The sequence below is a fragment of the Sesamum indicum genome, linkage group LG5, assembly GCF_026168435.1.
Source record: "Sesamum indicum cultivar Baizhima isolate 11 linkage group LG5, ASM2616843v1, whole genome shotgun sequence".
NCBI lineage: Eukaryota > Viridiplantae > Streptophyta > Magnoliopsida > Lamiales > Pedaliaceae > Sesamum > Sesamum indicum.
Genome location: NC_142661.1, coordinates 10,923,113 through 10,940,530, shown reverse-complemented (window position 1 = coordinate 10,940,530; position 17,418 = coordinate 10,923,113). Strand labels below are relative to the sequence as shown.

The window sequence follows — 17,418 nt, the reverse complement described above, 5'->3', positions numbered from 1 at the left end:
GAAAATTCTTTCTGTATCTTGAAAGATCCTTAATGAAGATTCCTGCAAAATTAACAACTCCCAAGAAGCTTTGCAATTGCTTCTTGTCTTTGAGTACATCTGGAAAATTGCGGATTTTTTCCACAATATGGTCCTGCAACTTAATTCCTGTTTCGTCAATAAGGATTCCTAAAAATTCAATCTTATTGACTGCAATAGTAGCTTTCTTTTCAGAAAATACTAAACCTTCCCTATAGCATGCATCAGAAAATATTTCAAGATGTCTAATATGTTCCTTCATATTTTTGATGCAATCAATATGTCGTCAATATAGACAAACATGAATTCGAAGTAATCTTTAAAAAGATATCCATTTTTCTTTGAAATATCTAGGGTGCATTTGCTAAACCCATTGGAAGCACATTCCAGATATATTGTCCCTGTGGTGTGGAGAATGCAGTAAATTTCTTTGATTCGCTCTCCATTTTAATCTGATAGAAACCAGATTTGCAATCGAATTTAGAAAACACTTTTGCTCCTTTAATGCAATCAATTAAGTGTTCTCTACTAGGAATGTAATAACCATCAAACTCTAAAATCTTATTAATGCCTTGATAGTTAATTACTAACCTGGGTTTACCTCTCTTGATCTCGCCATGGTTTCTTACCAGAAATCCAGGGCTACTATAGGTAGAGATTCCAGGCTCGATGAGTCCAAGACTGATATACTCTTTGATAATCATCTGCATATCTTTCTTATCTTTCATATTCATCTGGATAGGTTTGTATCGAACATACTCATATTTGCATTCTTCCTTAAGCTTTAGAGTAGCTTCGATCTTGTTCCTATCCCACCATGCCAGAGGGTTTTCGCTGAAGTTCCTTTGGATAAGCCTCTTGACATTCTCAAGAGAAAACTTGCTCTCTTCGCTGATGTCGGGTGCTTTCATTCCTAGTAGTGCTTCTTTAAGGTTCAAGATTTCCTCCTCGGATTCCTTATAGAAGCTATCGTTGTCTATGAGTCCCTGTTACCTGAAAGACAAAAGGACCTTACCAAATTTTCTCTTATCCTGCATTTTTGGATAAGTTAATTTGGCATCAAAATCACCACGTTTGCTGCGAAAATTTATTGGCATTATCCTATTGAATGCCTTTTATCTTCGCAACACCTGTATCTCACTACCACAGTTAGTAGTAAAGATTAACAGATTCCTTTGGTTATCCTGCATATATCTTGCAAATGTTTGAATGAAATTGTTACCTAGCAAGATATCGGCACATGTATCATGAAAGTAAATAGGAGGTGTTTTTACCCTAAACCAGGGTGATCCGAATGCTCCTCCAATCATGATCTTGGCTTCTCGTATTCCCTTATTGAGTATCAGGATTTTTTGTGAAAAATCCCTTCCTGCAATGATGGGTAAGGTTTCCCTTGCTTCCTTAGGAAAAACTCCAGGTTTTGCCGTGCAAATACCTGATCCTGAATCAATATAAGCTGCAAAATACTCCGTCTTATATTGATCATACAACATACCAACAGATATGTATATAGAAAAGGGACTCGTCATTCAATCCTTATGGTGACACCATTAAGACTGAATTCCATTCCGTTACCTTTTCTTCCCCATGGTTTATGATTTTCGAGGAAACTTAACCCCAAAGTCATACTCCCATTTTCTCTTCCTACAACACCTGCAACTAAAATTTCATGGCCTGCTATTTCTAACATGCCTTCATATCTTCCGACAACAGGTTGCTACAAATGATATAAGTCATCACAAGGGAAAAAATTCTCTTTCTTAGTGATGTCAAATATAACTTGTATTTCTTCCCATCCTTCAGGGCATCTAAGTTTTAAGTTATCTACCCTAATCTCTTGAGGAGTTAAAGCTTTTAATAATTCTTTCTGCTTTCCTTTATAGCCTGTACTCCTATCTTCCGAAAAGGACATTCGACTACTGAAATCAGTTCTAGAGCTAAGTGTTTTATCTAAAACTGGGTGATCTTTTATGATGATATCAACACCACCTATTCTAGGTATCCTAATAGGATCTGGTGTCATGACATTGGCGAACTCTTTGAAAATTCTAGGAATCTCAATATACTCTTTCCTAAGAAACAAATCTGAATGATGCGTATTGGAAAGGGCATATGCAATTTTATAAGTTATAGAATACGATCTATTCCCTTCTCTCATTAGATCTTTTCTTTTAAAATCTTGATGAAGGGTTAAGACTCTACTAAAATCTTGGTCTGTTAGGTTGTATGCAATCCTAGGATGAATGTCAAACATCAGTTTTTCTGCATACAAGTTACCTATTATTATTCCGAGACAACCATCTCTTAAGTTATTGATTCTTCTATCCATTATTGATAAATGTATTTCTGAATCAATTCCTTCCTTAAAAGTTGCTTTTATTACTACTTCAATAGTTCCTATGTGGATCCATTTCATAGTAATGGCTACTTCTTCTCTAAGCTTCCTCAATTCTTCAAGAATTTCTTCTTTAGGAATTAACTGCATTTCCATCACATTACCAGTAAGTTCCATAGGTATAGCAAACTCACCTGAACTTACTTTGTAGATCATGTGATGCTTCCTTTGGTTTAGTCATATCTGGTTCAGGACTTTCCCAATTCTTCCAATCCTAAATTCATCATATGCGCTGAGGTTGGAATCTTGCCGCATGATTCTTTCCATGATTTTGTTTGACACCGTCATTTTGGAAAAGAATCCTGATAGGCTTTCGGAGGTTTGAAGCCTATCTCCTTCATTGTAGTTATTCTGACTCGGTTGAAGATCCATCCGAATCAGTCTCTATTTCTTCCTTATAGATGCTTTCGTCTGAAGGAAGATCTTCGAATTGGTAGATGGGTACCAAGTCACCATAGTAAACTGCATCTAGGATGTCATCCGTGGCTTCAAATTTTCTTAATTCACCACGTTTCTGCGGACAATCGGGAGATATATGTCCTTTTGCTCCGCAAGTCCAGCAATTGCAATCTTTAAAACTTTCATTGGCTCGAGTATGGGCCCGTCTGAAAGTTTCTTGTAGGGATTCTTCCGGTGGATCTTGCATCTGTTCGTCTAGATCCTTGGGATGAAGCCCTTGTTGGTCCTGTTCTTTGTCCAGATTTGTATGTTCTAGCTTTGGACTTAGACCACCATGATCACCGTCGGGAAAAGGTTCTTCTGGAACTCCTAGTGTAGGAGTCACTATTCTGCTTCTTCCTTTTCTTTGGCTCACTTGATTCTCCTATAATAGTTGAAAAATCATTGTTATCACAATAGAGAGGGGTTCGTTTGATTTTACCTCTCAGTCTTTTCATGTTCTTCTGGATGGATGCTTGATAACACCAATCCTTCAACTTGTCTTTAAGGAAAGACATTCTTCGCGTCCCTGAATCTAGCTGTCCTTCAGGTACTTTGTATGATTGGATCAACATTTCCCTCCATGGACTGCATATTTTTGCGAAGAACATTGGAGCTACTACTTCTATTGCTACTCCACTTTAGAAGAAATACTTGTGGAACCAATAGATATATTCATCTACTGCGCAAATACTTCTTAATTCAAGGCTGAAAAGAGCTTGTGCATATTCCCTAGCTTTTTCTGCCCTACTTCCTTCGGAGTATCCATCTCCAATGAAGTGTATCTTGATGAGCCTTCCTAGCCGGTCAGCTATCGCGCCTTTCGAATCTCCGGCAAGGATGCTGGCTTTGGTATCTTCTGGGGTATTATCCCATTCGATTTTTACAAATCTCTTCAAGCTCAACTCCACAAGCTTTATGAAGTTTTCTTTGTCGAGATTTAGGGTAGTTGCTGCTATCTTGATTGCTACAACCCATTCGTCTATCAATTTTCTCGGTATTTTGAAAATCGATAATATCCAAGTTTAGTATAGTGCCATATGGATGTAAAGGCTGGAGCATGGTCCTTGCCCAAGGTGTATTCTCCGGCACTCTTTTTAGATTTCTTCCTGGATTTTTCTTTAATCTGGTTCCCATAAATGTTGGTGTGGCATTAGTGTGGAAATCCGCACTCTCCCTCATCGGTTGATCCTGTGGAGGATCATTAGAACATGTACTTCCTTCCGGCGGTGGTAGTGCTGGAGTGATCTCATTTGTTTGGATATTGACTAAATCCACGATCCCGAGTTGGGAAAAGGATTCCGCCAGTTCTTGTAGATCTGAAAGATCTGCTCTTGTTACCTCCATTATTTTATAGATCTGGTAGATGCAATGATCAGATCTTCTCTTGACTTTGGCTTTGGAATCTCCGTGGCCTTCCCCTTCTGGTGTAGAAGAGGTACTATTCCGAGGGCGTCCCTGATTCGCTCCTGTCTGGATCTAGATGTTTCAGGGTTTTCTCTCTGATTTTTCTTTAGATTTGTGATTTCTATCCTCAGATCTGTAAGGTCCTTGTGTAGATCCGGAAGGATCTTAAGTATCTCATCCATCTTTTGGCTCAAAGATTCTATTTTCATAGGTATATGTATTAACCAATGTCCATAGTCTTGAACCGTCTTTTGTATCTCCCTCAGATTTTGGGAGATCTTTGATGTATCTGGCTCGAGCTCCTTCCAATCAGTCATAATTTTTAGAACTGAAATTATGTAGGAATTTACCCATTCCATTTCTCTTGGCTGGAATTCTACCATGGACTTCAGTGGCGTGTAGACGTCTCACTGCATTTCCTGGTAGTACTTGTCGAACTTTAAAATTTCTCAGCCACTCTTGTTCTTCTTCTGGCGTGAGAAGTTTTAGATCAATCCTCTTGGGACCGTTGTCACACTTGTCAAGAATTTTCATGAGAAATTCTCTTCTTTGTATTTTCAGAATCTGGAAATATTTCCTATTTTCAGAGCAACTCGAACTTTCGTTCAGTTCCATTTTATCTTAGAAAGTCTCCTCCATTAGTGGATAAATAATATCAAAATGTAATATAAACATATATTTCTTCAATAAACCTAGGCTCTGATACCATTTCTGCAAGCTAGGTGTTACCATGCTATTTGGAGATGAAATGGGACTAAAAGTGTCATTTTAATAGAACTAATGGACTAAAACTGTTGACTCCTAAAAGTAAAGGACTGGAAGTGAGAACTACCCTATCCTACGGGACTAAATCTGTCATTTCCCCTTTTTACTTTATATCATGTGTAATACATTTCATTTTACTAATATGTTGAATATTATGCTAAAAGTGCATATTAACTTGTCGTAGCATAATGGTCAATCTCACAAAATTGGATTTCGTTACTCTTGATATTTTTTCCATGGGTTTTTTATGCCGAACTACATTTGGCAAGTAGCAAACTAAGAGAAACAATAAAAGAAAATACTATTACTTCTGAGCAAGACGTGCTAAAGCAATGATTTTGCTTCATCATCATCTTCATGATAGCCTGAAGTATCAATATTTAATAGTCAAAAGTTCTTTTCAACTCTGAAAAGTTTAAAGGATCGATTTGACCATCAAAAGATTGTAATCTTACCACGTGTAAGATATGAGTGGATGCAATTGCGATTGCAAGATTTCAAAACAATTGCTGAATATAATTTTGAGATGTTTCGAATTGTATCAAATTGAGGTTATGTGGAGAAGATGTGACAGATGAACAAATGTTGGAAAAAATATTTTCTACTTTTCATGCATCCAACCTTGTACTCCAACAGCAGTATAGGGAACATGAGTTCAAAACCTATTCAGAGTTGATTTCATACCTGTTTGTTACAGAAGAAAATAATCAACTTTTATTGAATAACTATCAAACCCGACCCACTGGTTTCAAACCACTGGTTTCAAACCTGAAAATACAGCGGCATTGCCTGAAGCAAATGCTACTTCTTCACGAAAGGGGCGTGGTCGTTACCGTGGCCCACCACGGGGCCATTCTTATGGTCGTGGTCGTGGTCGTGGTAATGATCGTGGAAATTATCATAATACATAGATTAATCCCAATATTTAAAAGAACAATGGGAACAAGGCAAAGAATAACAAGAGAAACTATAAATGGAGATTTTTGCTATAGATGTGGGATGTCTGGGCATTGGTCCCGTACCTATTGTACGGCACAACATCTGGTCAAATTATACCAAGCTTCTGTAAAAGAAAAGAGTAAAGAAGTTGAGACTAATCTTGTTGAGGCTGGAATCTCAGACAATACCCACATAGATGCATTATATTTTCTCCAATCTATTGAAAATGATGATAAAAATCTCCTTGAGCTGCCCTTACAGTTTGGTGACATTACTGAGGATTTTGATATGCTTGTTGATTAGATTTATCTCATATGTTATTATTATGTTTCCATTATTAAGTTTTATTTACTTTTATTTGTAGGGTAGTTCTTTTAATCTTGTAATGTTTTTATATTTTATGAATGAAATTTTTCTTTTACTTATTATATGTCTATTTTATTTATATAGAATGGATCAATCCATTACAAATCTCAATGACAAGGAGCATTGTCTTGTTGACAGTGCCACTACGCATACAATTATGAGAAACAAGAAATTGTTCTCAAAATGATACCTTATTACCTGAACGAACAAGATTACATATCAATGATACCTTATATTCTAGTAAATCACAAAGGAACTTATTGAGTTTCAAGGAAATTCAACAAAATGGTTTTCATATTGAAACCATGAATAAAAATGGTATTGAATATCTGTACCTTGCAACATATAAAACTTGCATAAAACTGGCCAGAAGCAAGTTTTAGAAAGAATGAAAACATATACTTCTGGTTTATATGGCACATTGATAAACTCCGTTGAAATATATAATATCACTAACCCAAAGTTAGTTGATCAAAGTCTTTTTACTTTGTGGCATGATAGACTTGGCCACCCAGGTAAAACAATGATGTATAGAATCATTGAAAATTCATATGGACACCCACTAAAGGACCTGAAGTTTCTTGTTAAAAGTGATTTTATATGTACGACTTGTTCTCTTGAAAAATTAATTACAAAGTCATCTATGACAAAAATGAATGTAGAATCTCCTATGTTTCTTGAACGAATTCAAGGAAACATGCGCAGGCCAATAACACCGTCATGTGGGCCATTTAAATACTTTATGGTGTTGATTGACGCATCAACACGTTGGTCACATGTAAGCTCGCACGTATGGCTTGATGCAGAGGGCCTACTATTGGCCACAGATGCGGGAGGATGTGGAGACTTATGTCCTCACTTGCTTGATATGCCAGCAAGATAAGGCAGACCATCAGAACAAGGCTGGTTTACTGCAATTACTTCCCATCCCAAAGCGACCATGGGAGAGCATCTCAATAGATTATATTTCAGGATTGCCTAAGGTAGGGGACTTAGGCTATATTATCGTTGTGGTGGACCGATTGTCAAAGCATGTCTCTTTCATATTATATATAAGTATATATATATATTATATATAGAAAGTTGAAAAATAAAAAAAAATTCAGATAAAGTGTAAAAATACAAAAACAAACATTGAGTGTGTTTTATCTTGTTTTCAAAAATGCAAAAATATGAATCCAAACATAGTGAAAGCTTCCTGCTCATTCCTATTATTGAAAACAAAAAGAAAGGGAAAGAAAGTCATTAAATAATACTAACATGAGCAGGAAGGTAAAGTATAATGCCAATCATCCAAACATATCCATAAGAGCGTGAAAAAATCAAGTAAAATGAAATCTCTACTAGAACCAAATCGGTTCTAGGATAACTTATATATTTGGGATTTGAATCAACCTCCACTTAAACACCAAATTCAATGCGGGAGACCTAGTGATGGTGAAGGTCCTAGATCCGAGATTATCAAAATCATCAAGGGGGAGAGATCCTCAATTGATGCAGAAGTATGTTGACCCTTTACCTATCATTAGGCGTATTGGAACGGTGGCCTACAAGGTAGAGTTGCCTTCCTGGTGGAAAATACACAACGTCTTCCATGTGAGTCAATTGAAGAAATATTCAGCAAATAAGGAGGACGATATCCACAATCAAGCCAGCCGGCCGCAGCTTGAGTTGACGAAGACTAAAGAGAATGTGGCTGAAGCAATCCTGAATCACCGAGTTACGAGTACCGCGAAGCGCAACCAGACAGAGTACTTGGTGAAATGGAGGGCATGCAATAACAAAGAGAACACTTGGGATCGGGTGATGAACCTTAAGGCGTTCCTATCCCTTGTCGAAGCTTATCATGCTTCGCATGCGCCGAGGACGTCGCCATCTCAGGTGGGGGAGAATATCAAGGGCCGCCCGCGCACTCGACACCCTTGACGCGCATTTCGGCCACTCAACCGATCTACATGGACCAAACAACCTTCGCCAACAGACGCTGGACTTCCGCAGTCTTAGAGTTTTAGGTGTTGATCTTATATTTTGCTTTGTTTTGTTTAGATTGCTCAGGGGACGTTAGGCCTCCTGAGGTGCGTTTTTCAATCTTTTTAGTGTCTATTGTTTTAAATAGGGGGGGGGGGAGAATGAGTTTAAGAAGCTTGGTTTAGTGACGTGTTAGATTCCCCATCAAGGCGGTCCCCTTGCTCTAGCATCGTTGTCCATTGTATACGCACTTTTCAGTTTAATGCAATCTACTTTCTGAAATCGCGTGTTTAATTTATTGTCGTTGTTGTTATTGCTATCATTATTGTGATTCATGTCAGCGCTCTATGTTAGTGTCGAGCGAGAGTGTGTTGATATTGGCGGAAGTAGTCAGGGGACTGCTAGCCACATGGTGCCCCTTTCCCTGCGTTGCGGAATGCGCCTCGTGAGACACGAACACTATGGCTGGACCGGTCATGAAATGGCGAGTCGAACGGTGGTAGACGTGACGCGAGACACGCCGGCATTCTCCGGCGGCCGGCCGGTAGCAGCAGGGGAAAAGGGTGGGGGTGGTGTGGGGGTAGTTAGTTTTATATATATATTAATTTTAAATTATTTTTTAAAAATCTAACGATTGAGATTAATTGATTAGATTTAAGGATCAGTATTTGATCAAAGAAGATCCAATGGTCATTAAAATAAAAAATAATATATATTAAGTAAGGGTATAACGGTCATTTTTTAAAAAATTAACACCGTTAGTTAGATTTAACGAAGAGGGGGTGATTGAGTTGAGTTTTACAAAACATAGAGAGGCTTTTACCTTATTTCCATAACAAGAGAATTTTTTTTTTTTTACAGACGTTTTTAAACACAAAAAGATTTTATGCATTTTGTCCTAAAGAATTGGACTGAACAGGTTGAACCAGTGGGTTCAAGTTGGTGGGGGGGGGGGGGGGGCGGCTCAAAGCTACTCCGATCCACAGGTTTCATACCGATTTAATCTTGTAGCTAAGTATGTGTTGAAGTTACTGCAATCATATGATAAAATTTGAATCAATAATCTATGAGTGACTGTACAATTTCATAAAACTAGAGACACTCTCCACACTTACAGTAGAAATTTAGCATTCTTATGAGTTTGCTCGTTATCCTTACAACCTTACTATCTTTACAATCTTATGACTTAAATATGGAGCAGTTATAATCAACACCTTTGATGTTTTGTTCTTAATTATATAGCTAAATATTTTGATTCTAAGTTGATTAAACCCATTAACTAATCCTTATCCTGACTCGAATCAAAGTAGAAAGATGAGGATAGAAAAGTTGAGCTCATAAAACGACGACCATTGCCTTGTACCAAACGTACCAGGCTATCACCATTAAGCAAACTGAACCCTCGTTCTATTTGTTTAGATATACAAAGAGCAAAGACTAAATTCACAAGAAATCTCTTAACTGGGAAATAACCAAATGGCTTCCCTCCAAGTGAGTCGCATACATTCCTCTAATGGTCCTTAGATTACAAGTACAACCCCTTCCCTCTTCATCCCATGCTATTGCATAGAACGAACATGTGTTATACATAATCAGATGGCCGCATCTGCTTACAAGAGACATAAAAACCATCATGAACAAGCATTCTTCCAGGAACGGTTTAGATGACAGGACAGCAAGCACGAGGGTTCAAGCTTTACGGACAATCACTCGTCTTTCTCTCTTGTACTCTACTTCTTCTCTTTGATGCATGATTAATAAAGCTCTTCGAACCTGGCATACACACACGTCATGCATGATCATATTAGATATTGTACATGTCAAACATAAGAAGAATTAAAAGTTTTGTTTAGAATGAGTATAGATGATTTTTTATCCTTACAATAGATTGATTCATGCCCATCCTGGTAAGCTCATCAATCAGCCGTCTCTCAGATATATGGCTTCCTATTCCCATTCTTCTCTTTATCTGGGTTTCCGCTTGCTGCACATTTTATAAGAGGAGCATGGCATAAGTTATCGGGATGGACCAGGTTAGCAGAGAGCCAAATAATGCTCACCTTTATCTCATTTGCCAGTTCTGGAGTAAGATTTATATGTTGATTTATTCCAGAACGTGCAGCATCCATTGTGGAGTTGTTAAAGAGCCTTATGGCTTCCATGACATGGTTATCATTTGCAACATGAGACCTGAGTTTGGAAATATGGTTGATTAATAGCAGCAAATTTATATGCCAAGATCAAATGTAAACATGCATATTATACTACAAAGTCCAAACTAAAGCATGGATAACGTCAAATTTTATGCTCCTAAGAAACTTTGCATTGCAAAGAGAAGCTTTCTTGTAAATTACAGTGAAGTGGCCCACTATTACTGTTATGCCGAAATGTTTGTATTTCCTTCTTTAGCAGTATTTTGTTGATACCTAATGCATTTCTGCATTGTCTCTAATCAGCAGAGAGTTGATCAACTCTAATAGTCGATTCCTAGAAATTTCATTCTAGTTTTCACCCAATCAACAATAAATGCTCACACACAAAAACCATCACTTTTATCAACACTAAATCAAGAATTGTAAAATCTCATTTTATTCCTTGTAACAATAAATGCACCTATAATTTGAAAATGTGATTTGATTGAAGAGAAACAGAGTTTTCTTGATGATGTATGAACTGGATAAAATTTGATCGTAATATATGAATAAAAGAATGGATACTTGAGCATTCACCAATGCATTAGCTTTGCATAATAAGGCCCAAAATGATTTAACCATGGGGAAGTTAGTAATCATGTTCATCAACTTACAGTGTCATTCTAGCAAGTGCTTCACTTAACCTCACAATAGCTTCCAGCTGCCTCACTGTAATTGGTATTACTGCCGCCTCACCAGTTTCATTTGCTTGCCGTCTCATGTCCTACAAGAATCAAATACAGTAAGAGAAACTTATGAATCATACTCGAAAGTTGTTGCATCAACTGCAGTGATGTGAAATGTAAGCATGATCCAAGGTGAAATACACCTAAAATTCACGGGCTTTGGGAAGCTACCTAAATCCCTTTTCTGAAGGGAGAAAAACTGCTTCAGCAGAGCAGAAGTATATTACCTAAGAGATCAGGGGGAAGTGGAGTAATGTCCCATTACTATTTTACAGAATGTTTTTCTTGCCACTTGGACAGCGTCAAGGAGTTTTTTATGCATGACAAGGAGCTCCTACCAATAATTTTGTCAACAAAAAGTCAAAGAACCACTCAACAAGCTTTATTTGAGATTTTGATAAGAAGCTCAATAGGACATGTCTTCATAGTCATATGCTATAATTTCACAGCAAGAGACCAAGTGGTTGAAGGTTACTTGTCTCCAAATGATTGGCAGACCCGTAACCTAACAATAAGCAATGACTTAAATAACTTACAAACCATTAACATGTAGTGAAGGCCTAACCATTTTCAGGATATTGAGCTTACTATTTCAAGTATATGGTTATAATCTAACTTCTGTTAAAGTAAGATTGTTACAAGTGGCTAATCATAAAATCTATTTCACTACCATTTGAAATGGTTGGATGACTACCTGTCTAATTTTTACATAACTCTCTTGCAATCTAGATGCTGCAGACTCTGACAGACGTGGGTGGCACTCGGTTCGACAATAGTGTATATACCTGTGCAGAAAAAATTATTACTTTGGCAAGGCAACCCAACATCATATACACAACCATTATGGGCAAAAAAGAGAATCACTGCAGACCTTTTCAGCCAGTTATCCTCTTTGGAAGGCTTTGCATCACTACTTGCTGCATCAGCAGATGCATGAACCTTGATGACATGGCTGGCAATATTCTGCAAACAGACAGTGTCTGATTAGATGATGCTATTCTTGCTACTTGGCTTTCTCAAAGGGAGCTGTGTTAGTGGCTTAGAGCATTCTGAGTTACAATCAACTCCATGTTCAATAGACACATTTGAAAGGCATCCATGTTGTGTCGGCCTTAATGTAAGTCCATGAAAGATTTGATTTTTCAATGGAATAAATAATCAGTGTTGTCAAGAGAAACTCCACACTGAGTTGCTCTCAAGTGGAGTCCAAAAAAGGATGTGGGAGAACATGTTCTCTGAAGTGATCCAACATTTGTGTACCTTGTCTTGTGCATACATTCTGATATCCTTCACAATAAAAATTAAATCAAATCTTGAAAGAATTGTGGTCTGTAAATCGATGTTGTCTTGAGCCGTCTGAAAAGCAAAATGATTCCTGTTAGATCCTATGACAGTACAAAAAGCTTGGAGCTGGATACATGATGAAGCAAAAACAATCAGTGGACCATGAGATCATCATAACGCCCAGATGGAGGGTTGGCTGCAGCAAGCACAGAGGTCCTTGAATTCAGAACTGTTGTTATTCCTGCTTTAGCGATGGAAATAGTTTGCTGCTCCATCGCTTCATGAATGGCAACCCTGCAAAACAGATACAATAATTTGAGGACTCGATCTGTAAGTTAAAATACAGATAGGGATGCGTAATTCTTATGTCAATCCATTTATAAAGAAATCACCTGTCCTCTGCCCTCATTTTGTCAAATTCATCAATGCAGACAACTCCACCATCTGCCAAGACCATGGCACCTCCTTCCAGATAAAACTCCCGCTGAATTGAGGTAAGAACCATGAAAACATCATTTAAAGTACAAACGGGGGCCACAAGCTCACTAAAAACTAAAGCAACAACATATAAGACATCGTGCACCTCCTTATACATTAACAGGTATGCAACTTACTGAGCTATTGTCACGAATTACGGAAGCAGTCAGACCAGCAGCGGATGAGCCTTTTCCAGAAGTATATACAGCTATTGGAGCAGTCTTCTCAACAAACTTGAGAAACTACCACAATAAAACACACCCAACTTCAGCAACAACTTATTTTATTTATTATGTTGTTTAAAGCAAAGAGGGCACGCAATACAGTCTTCAAATCCTAAAATTAAGTTCATATAGTCGAGCACAGATTATGTGATCATCCAAACATACAGATAACAGAATAAGCAAAGCTGCACTAACCTGTGATTTGGCTGTGGATGGATCCCCCAAGAGCAAAACATTGATATCACCTCTTAATCTTACACCATCAGGCAAAGTCTGCAGCTCCAAGGGAACTATTTTCAAGAAATTGAACTAATAAAGTAGCTTTATTAACAAAATCCCAGTTAATACTGTACCTTCCTTGATCCCCCAAACAAAAGGCAAGCAACAGCCTTCTTCACATCACCATGGCCAAATATTGAGGGAGCAATTTTGGAGCATATTTGAGCATATGCATTACTATCTGATGCAAATTTTTTGAATTCTTCGATCTGAGATAGTACAGTAAGTTAACATGAGAGTCTTTCCCTGGAAAAGGTTTAAAATTATTTCGGAAACAAGTCTTAATATGGTAGAGATATACTGGGAAAAATGCAATTACCCCCCGCCCCGTGATATACAAAATGTGCATAAATCGCCCTACAAAAAGAATAGTAATTTATCCACGTGTTTTTAGAAATGGAGCAAATAAAACCCCGAGGACAGCGGTACTCCAAACGCCAGGTGTGCGATTTACTTGATATTAAGCATTAAAATATGTATAAAATACAACATGTTAATATATATATATAAATATTAATATATATTTTATATATGAAATATATATTCATTTAATATATTAAAATGTAATAGTAATATTATTTTTTAATTCTTTTTCTTTCTTCTTCACTAATTCGCAGCGCCTCCTCCTTCCCCCGCCTTCTCCCCGTTGCTCCCCCTCGTCTCCCCCTTCCTCCTCAGCCATCGCCCCCTCCCCCTGCGTCTCCCCCTCACCTCACCTCCCCTCCTTTCAGATCTATCTCCTGCTCCCATCACCGGGCCGTTGCCGGCGCCTCCTCCTCCCCCCAATATGTATCTATATAAATTTATATATATCTTTGTGTATATATAGCTTTATGCATATACTTAAATATATTTTAACTGTATATATATAAATATATAATTTAATTTTAATTTATGTATTTGAAAATTTTAGATAAAGTAAAATTCACATAGTTGATCGACTAGTTAATTTCGACAATAGATTCAAATCAAATCCAACGGTCTTTAAATAAGATTATAGATGTAATTTTATAATTGAAATTAAAAAAATTATAAAAAATTAAAGAAAACTAAACAAAAAAAGGCTCATGCAATCCACGAACTAGCGTGAGGGAGCTTTTTGCTCATTTTTGGAAAACACCGAGAGATAAATTACTGCTTTTTCTTTCACGGGGGTGTTTTTTGTTCTTTTTGGTTAACACAGAGGGTAAATTACATTTGACCCGAGATATAATATCTACTCAGTTACAGAAAGCCTTCATGAAATCTTCATATAGTTACCTCATCTCTGGTGAAGTTGGTGGGCCCCCTAGAATTAGCCTCAGAAGTTTCCTCTAATCCAACAACCCGAATATAGGGCTGCCTAACAGCTACTGCTCCTTTTTGACTGCTCGAATAGTCCAAGGTGCATAAATTAGCAACTATGCAAGTTATAGTAATTCTCAAAACATTCAACTCGTAAATCCTTACGAAGTTGCTGAATTGGCAGCTTGAAAGATGCTGTATATCCCCATAATCGTCAATCTTGTTCCAGGTACAATTGTTTGCACAAGATGGCGATCAATAGATAGAAGCATGTTTCTTGGCAACTCTCCAGTGGGGACATCCTTAAATTGAGAAAACAAAAAGATTACAGATGTTGACAAGAATAAGATTGCAAAACTATCCAAGCAAAAATCACCAACAGGATTAACAATATTTTATCTGCAGTAGATTAAAAACTCCTCACCTCAGGGTTTTCCTGCAATTTTAGTGTCTGTTGATCAACATACTTGCTTTTATCTGGAACCACAACCCACGGATCAATTGGGCATGGATCTTCACCAGGCTGCAAAATGTGCAATCAATTAATATGACATTCAAATAAAACTAAACAAAGAAAATAAAGTCCAAACTAATGCATCCAATGAGAACCTGAGGGTTGTGATCACAAGATCGTGGGACAACAGCTCCACCAAGCCCTGGACGACAAGGAACAAGCTTTACATTCTTGCAATTCTTACACAACAGTGTCACATATGTAGCTTTAGCTTTAGTCCTGGATGCTGCTATGACAATCCCAGATATCTTTACCAGTTTTGAAATATATTGTGCCTGCATGCCGTTTTGCAGAGAGCAAGATTTCAGTAAAATGTACTCTAAACGAGGTAAAAGAACCCAACTTGAGGTAAACCTACTAACCCCTAGTGCCCGCATTGAAACAGGATCCTGCTCTGACCTCAATAACACTTGCACATCCCCAGGCACTGGCTCTTCCATTTCTCCAGTGTCTCCAGCTACCCTTGATCTAAGACCTGCCAGAACTTCCGCTGCCGCAGTTTCAAACTGGTTTATTTTCACAAACAAGAAAAGAAGGTGAAAAATATTAGTACACCAATATTCTAGAATTATAACATTCGTGTACCAAATGCTTGGAAAAAATTAGATTATATGCATTTCAATGCAGAGACATTGTTCATACTTGTAAATCTGATAGAAATATATTTCTGTATTAGAGTTTATCAAATAAAATGCACTTTCTTGTCCATCCACTGATCGTATAAGTGAATCAAACAGATCACTTAACTAAATTCTTCTTCAATGTAATCGCATATTTAACTGAGACAAACAAGTTTTGGGCGGCAATCTTTTCATTTTGATACATGTGTCAAGTAGCTGAATTGTTTGTTCTACACTCTGTGCAGTGTTATAACCTAAAACTAGTTTCCGTTCTCTGTAGCACACTAACCGAACTGTCAACCAGGCCAGAAATCAAGACCATACATACATTAAATCAAGCGGGCATTAGGGTTTATTTGCTTACAAGTGGGAGATAGTCGGCTGGGTTTTGTCGCAGGAACTGAGGGAGGGTCTGGTCGGGGTCGTAGGAGATAAGGTCGGCGAGATTGACAAGCAGGAACTTGGGGTTGGACAAAAGAGCCTCTCTGTAAGGAAACACATTGGGCTGGCTCTTGTGCTGGAAATTCCTTATGAATTCCTTGAATTTTTGCAGCGCCGTGTGGCGGTTAGCCGTATCCGCCTGGTCTCCGCCGCCTCCATGAGGGAACTGCGCCTGGTCGCTGTAGTAAACGCCTCCCTCGTCCCAACCAGACATCTCTCTCTCTCTCTCTCTCTCTCTCTCTCTCTCTCTCTCTCTCTCTCAGTTCTGTCAGTGCGTAAAAATGGTCAGTGAAAGAGGGACTTGGAGGGTTTGGGGATATGGGGACAATAGGGGCTTTTGGCGGGAACAATTTGGCGGGAAATGCTGGATCACGTGACGAGCACGTGCAGGATTCGAGAGGGAAAAAACTACTTGTAAGGGTAAAAAAGGAAATAAATTATTAAAATATTTAAATAGGTATTTTTATGCTAAAACTTAAAAAAGTGTTTGTTTGCTTAGTCATTTATGTTTATACTAATTTATACTAATAAAAAGAAAACTCTATTTTTACTCACAAAGAGCCGTTACTTACATTGTGATATTAATTTTATAAATTATCAAAATATTTCTTATGTATTGTTTAACCATTTCTATTCAAATTTATATTCTAATCTATATATCTATAGTATTTATCTACTGTAATACATAAAAAATAAAAAAAATATTATTTTTCACTCACAAATAACGATTTGCGACATCACAATACCAAATTTTTTATGTCGATATCTTGGGAGAGGAGGCTTGGCGTGGGGCGGTGGAGCGAGAGAGGATGGCTTGGGAAACAGTGAGGAAGGAATAAGAAGCCACATCATTAGCCACGCAAGCTCCTAGGTGTTTAAGTTGCACACATGGACGTCAGAACCCTAAACCTCAAATCTCTCCGCCATGTTTTTTGTCCGACCAAAATTGTCAAAAAATCAATACTTATAGGACTAAAATTGCCAGTTGTATAGTTACGGTCCCAATTTTACCACCCCATATTTACGAGACCAATTTTACAATTTTGCCTAAAAGTAATGTCAAGTATAAATAATATAAAATTAGTGGAAAAAATAGAAAAATGTATAATCCAAGTATACTT

The 17,418-nt window shown here is 37.6% G+C and overlaps 2 protein-coding genes across 2 annotated transcripts; one reads left to right on the top strand and one right to left on the bottom strand.

The window, feature by feature from the left end:
• The first annotated feature begins 7,762 nt into the window (after window positions 1-7,762).
• On the top strand, window positions 7,763-8,254 carry LOC148788113 (uncharacterized). Its single transcript, XM_088880362.1, has one exon. The coding sequence runs from the start codon at window positions 7,763-7,765 to the stop codon at window positions 8,252-8,254; it is 492 nt and encodes a 163-aa protein (XP_088736488.1).
• Window positions 8,255-9,625: 1,371 nt separating this feature from the next.
• MCM5 (Minichromosome maintenance (MCM2/3/5) family protein) lies at window positions 9,626-16,588 on the bottom strand. The gene is made up of 18 exons (XM_011080377.3): window positions 16,221-16,588; window positions 15,599-15,742; window positions 15,332-15,511; window positions 15,147-15,245; window positions 14,888-15,024; window positions 14,699-14,804; window positions 13,513-13,647; window positions 13,355-13,432; window positions 13,073-13,177; window positions 12,851-12,942; window positions 12,620-12,752; window positions 12,435-12,530; window positions 12,046-12,137; window positions 11,869-11,959; window positions 11,103-11,212; window positions 10,357-10,486; window positions 10,179-10,280; window positions 9,626-10,069 (listed from the first exon to the last, which is right to left on the bottom strand). Exons 1-18 carry the CDS (start codon window positions 16,509-16,511, stop codon window positions 9,986-9,988), a joined length of 2,205 nt encoding a protein of 734 aa, XP_011078679.1. The 5' UTR covers window positions 16,512-16,588; the 3' UTR covers window positions 9,626-9,985.
• Between the last annotated feature and the right edge of the window lie 830 nt (window positions 16,589-17,418).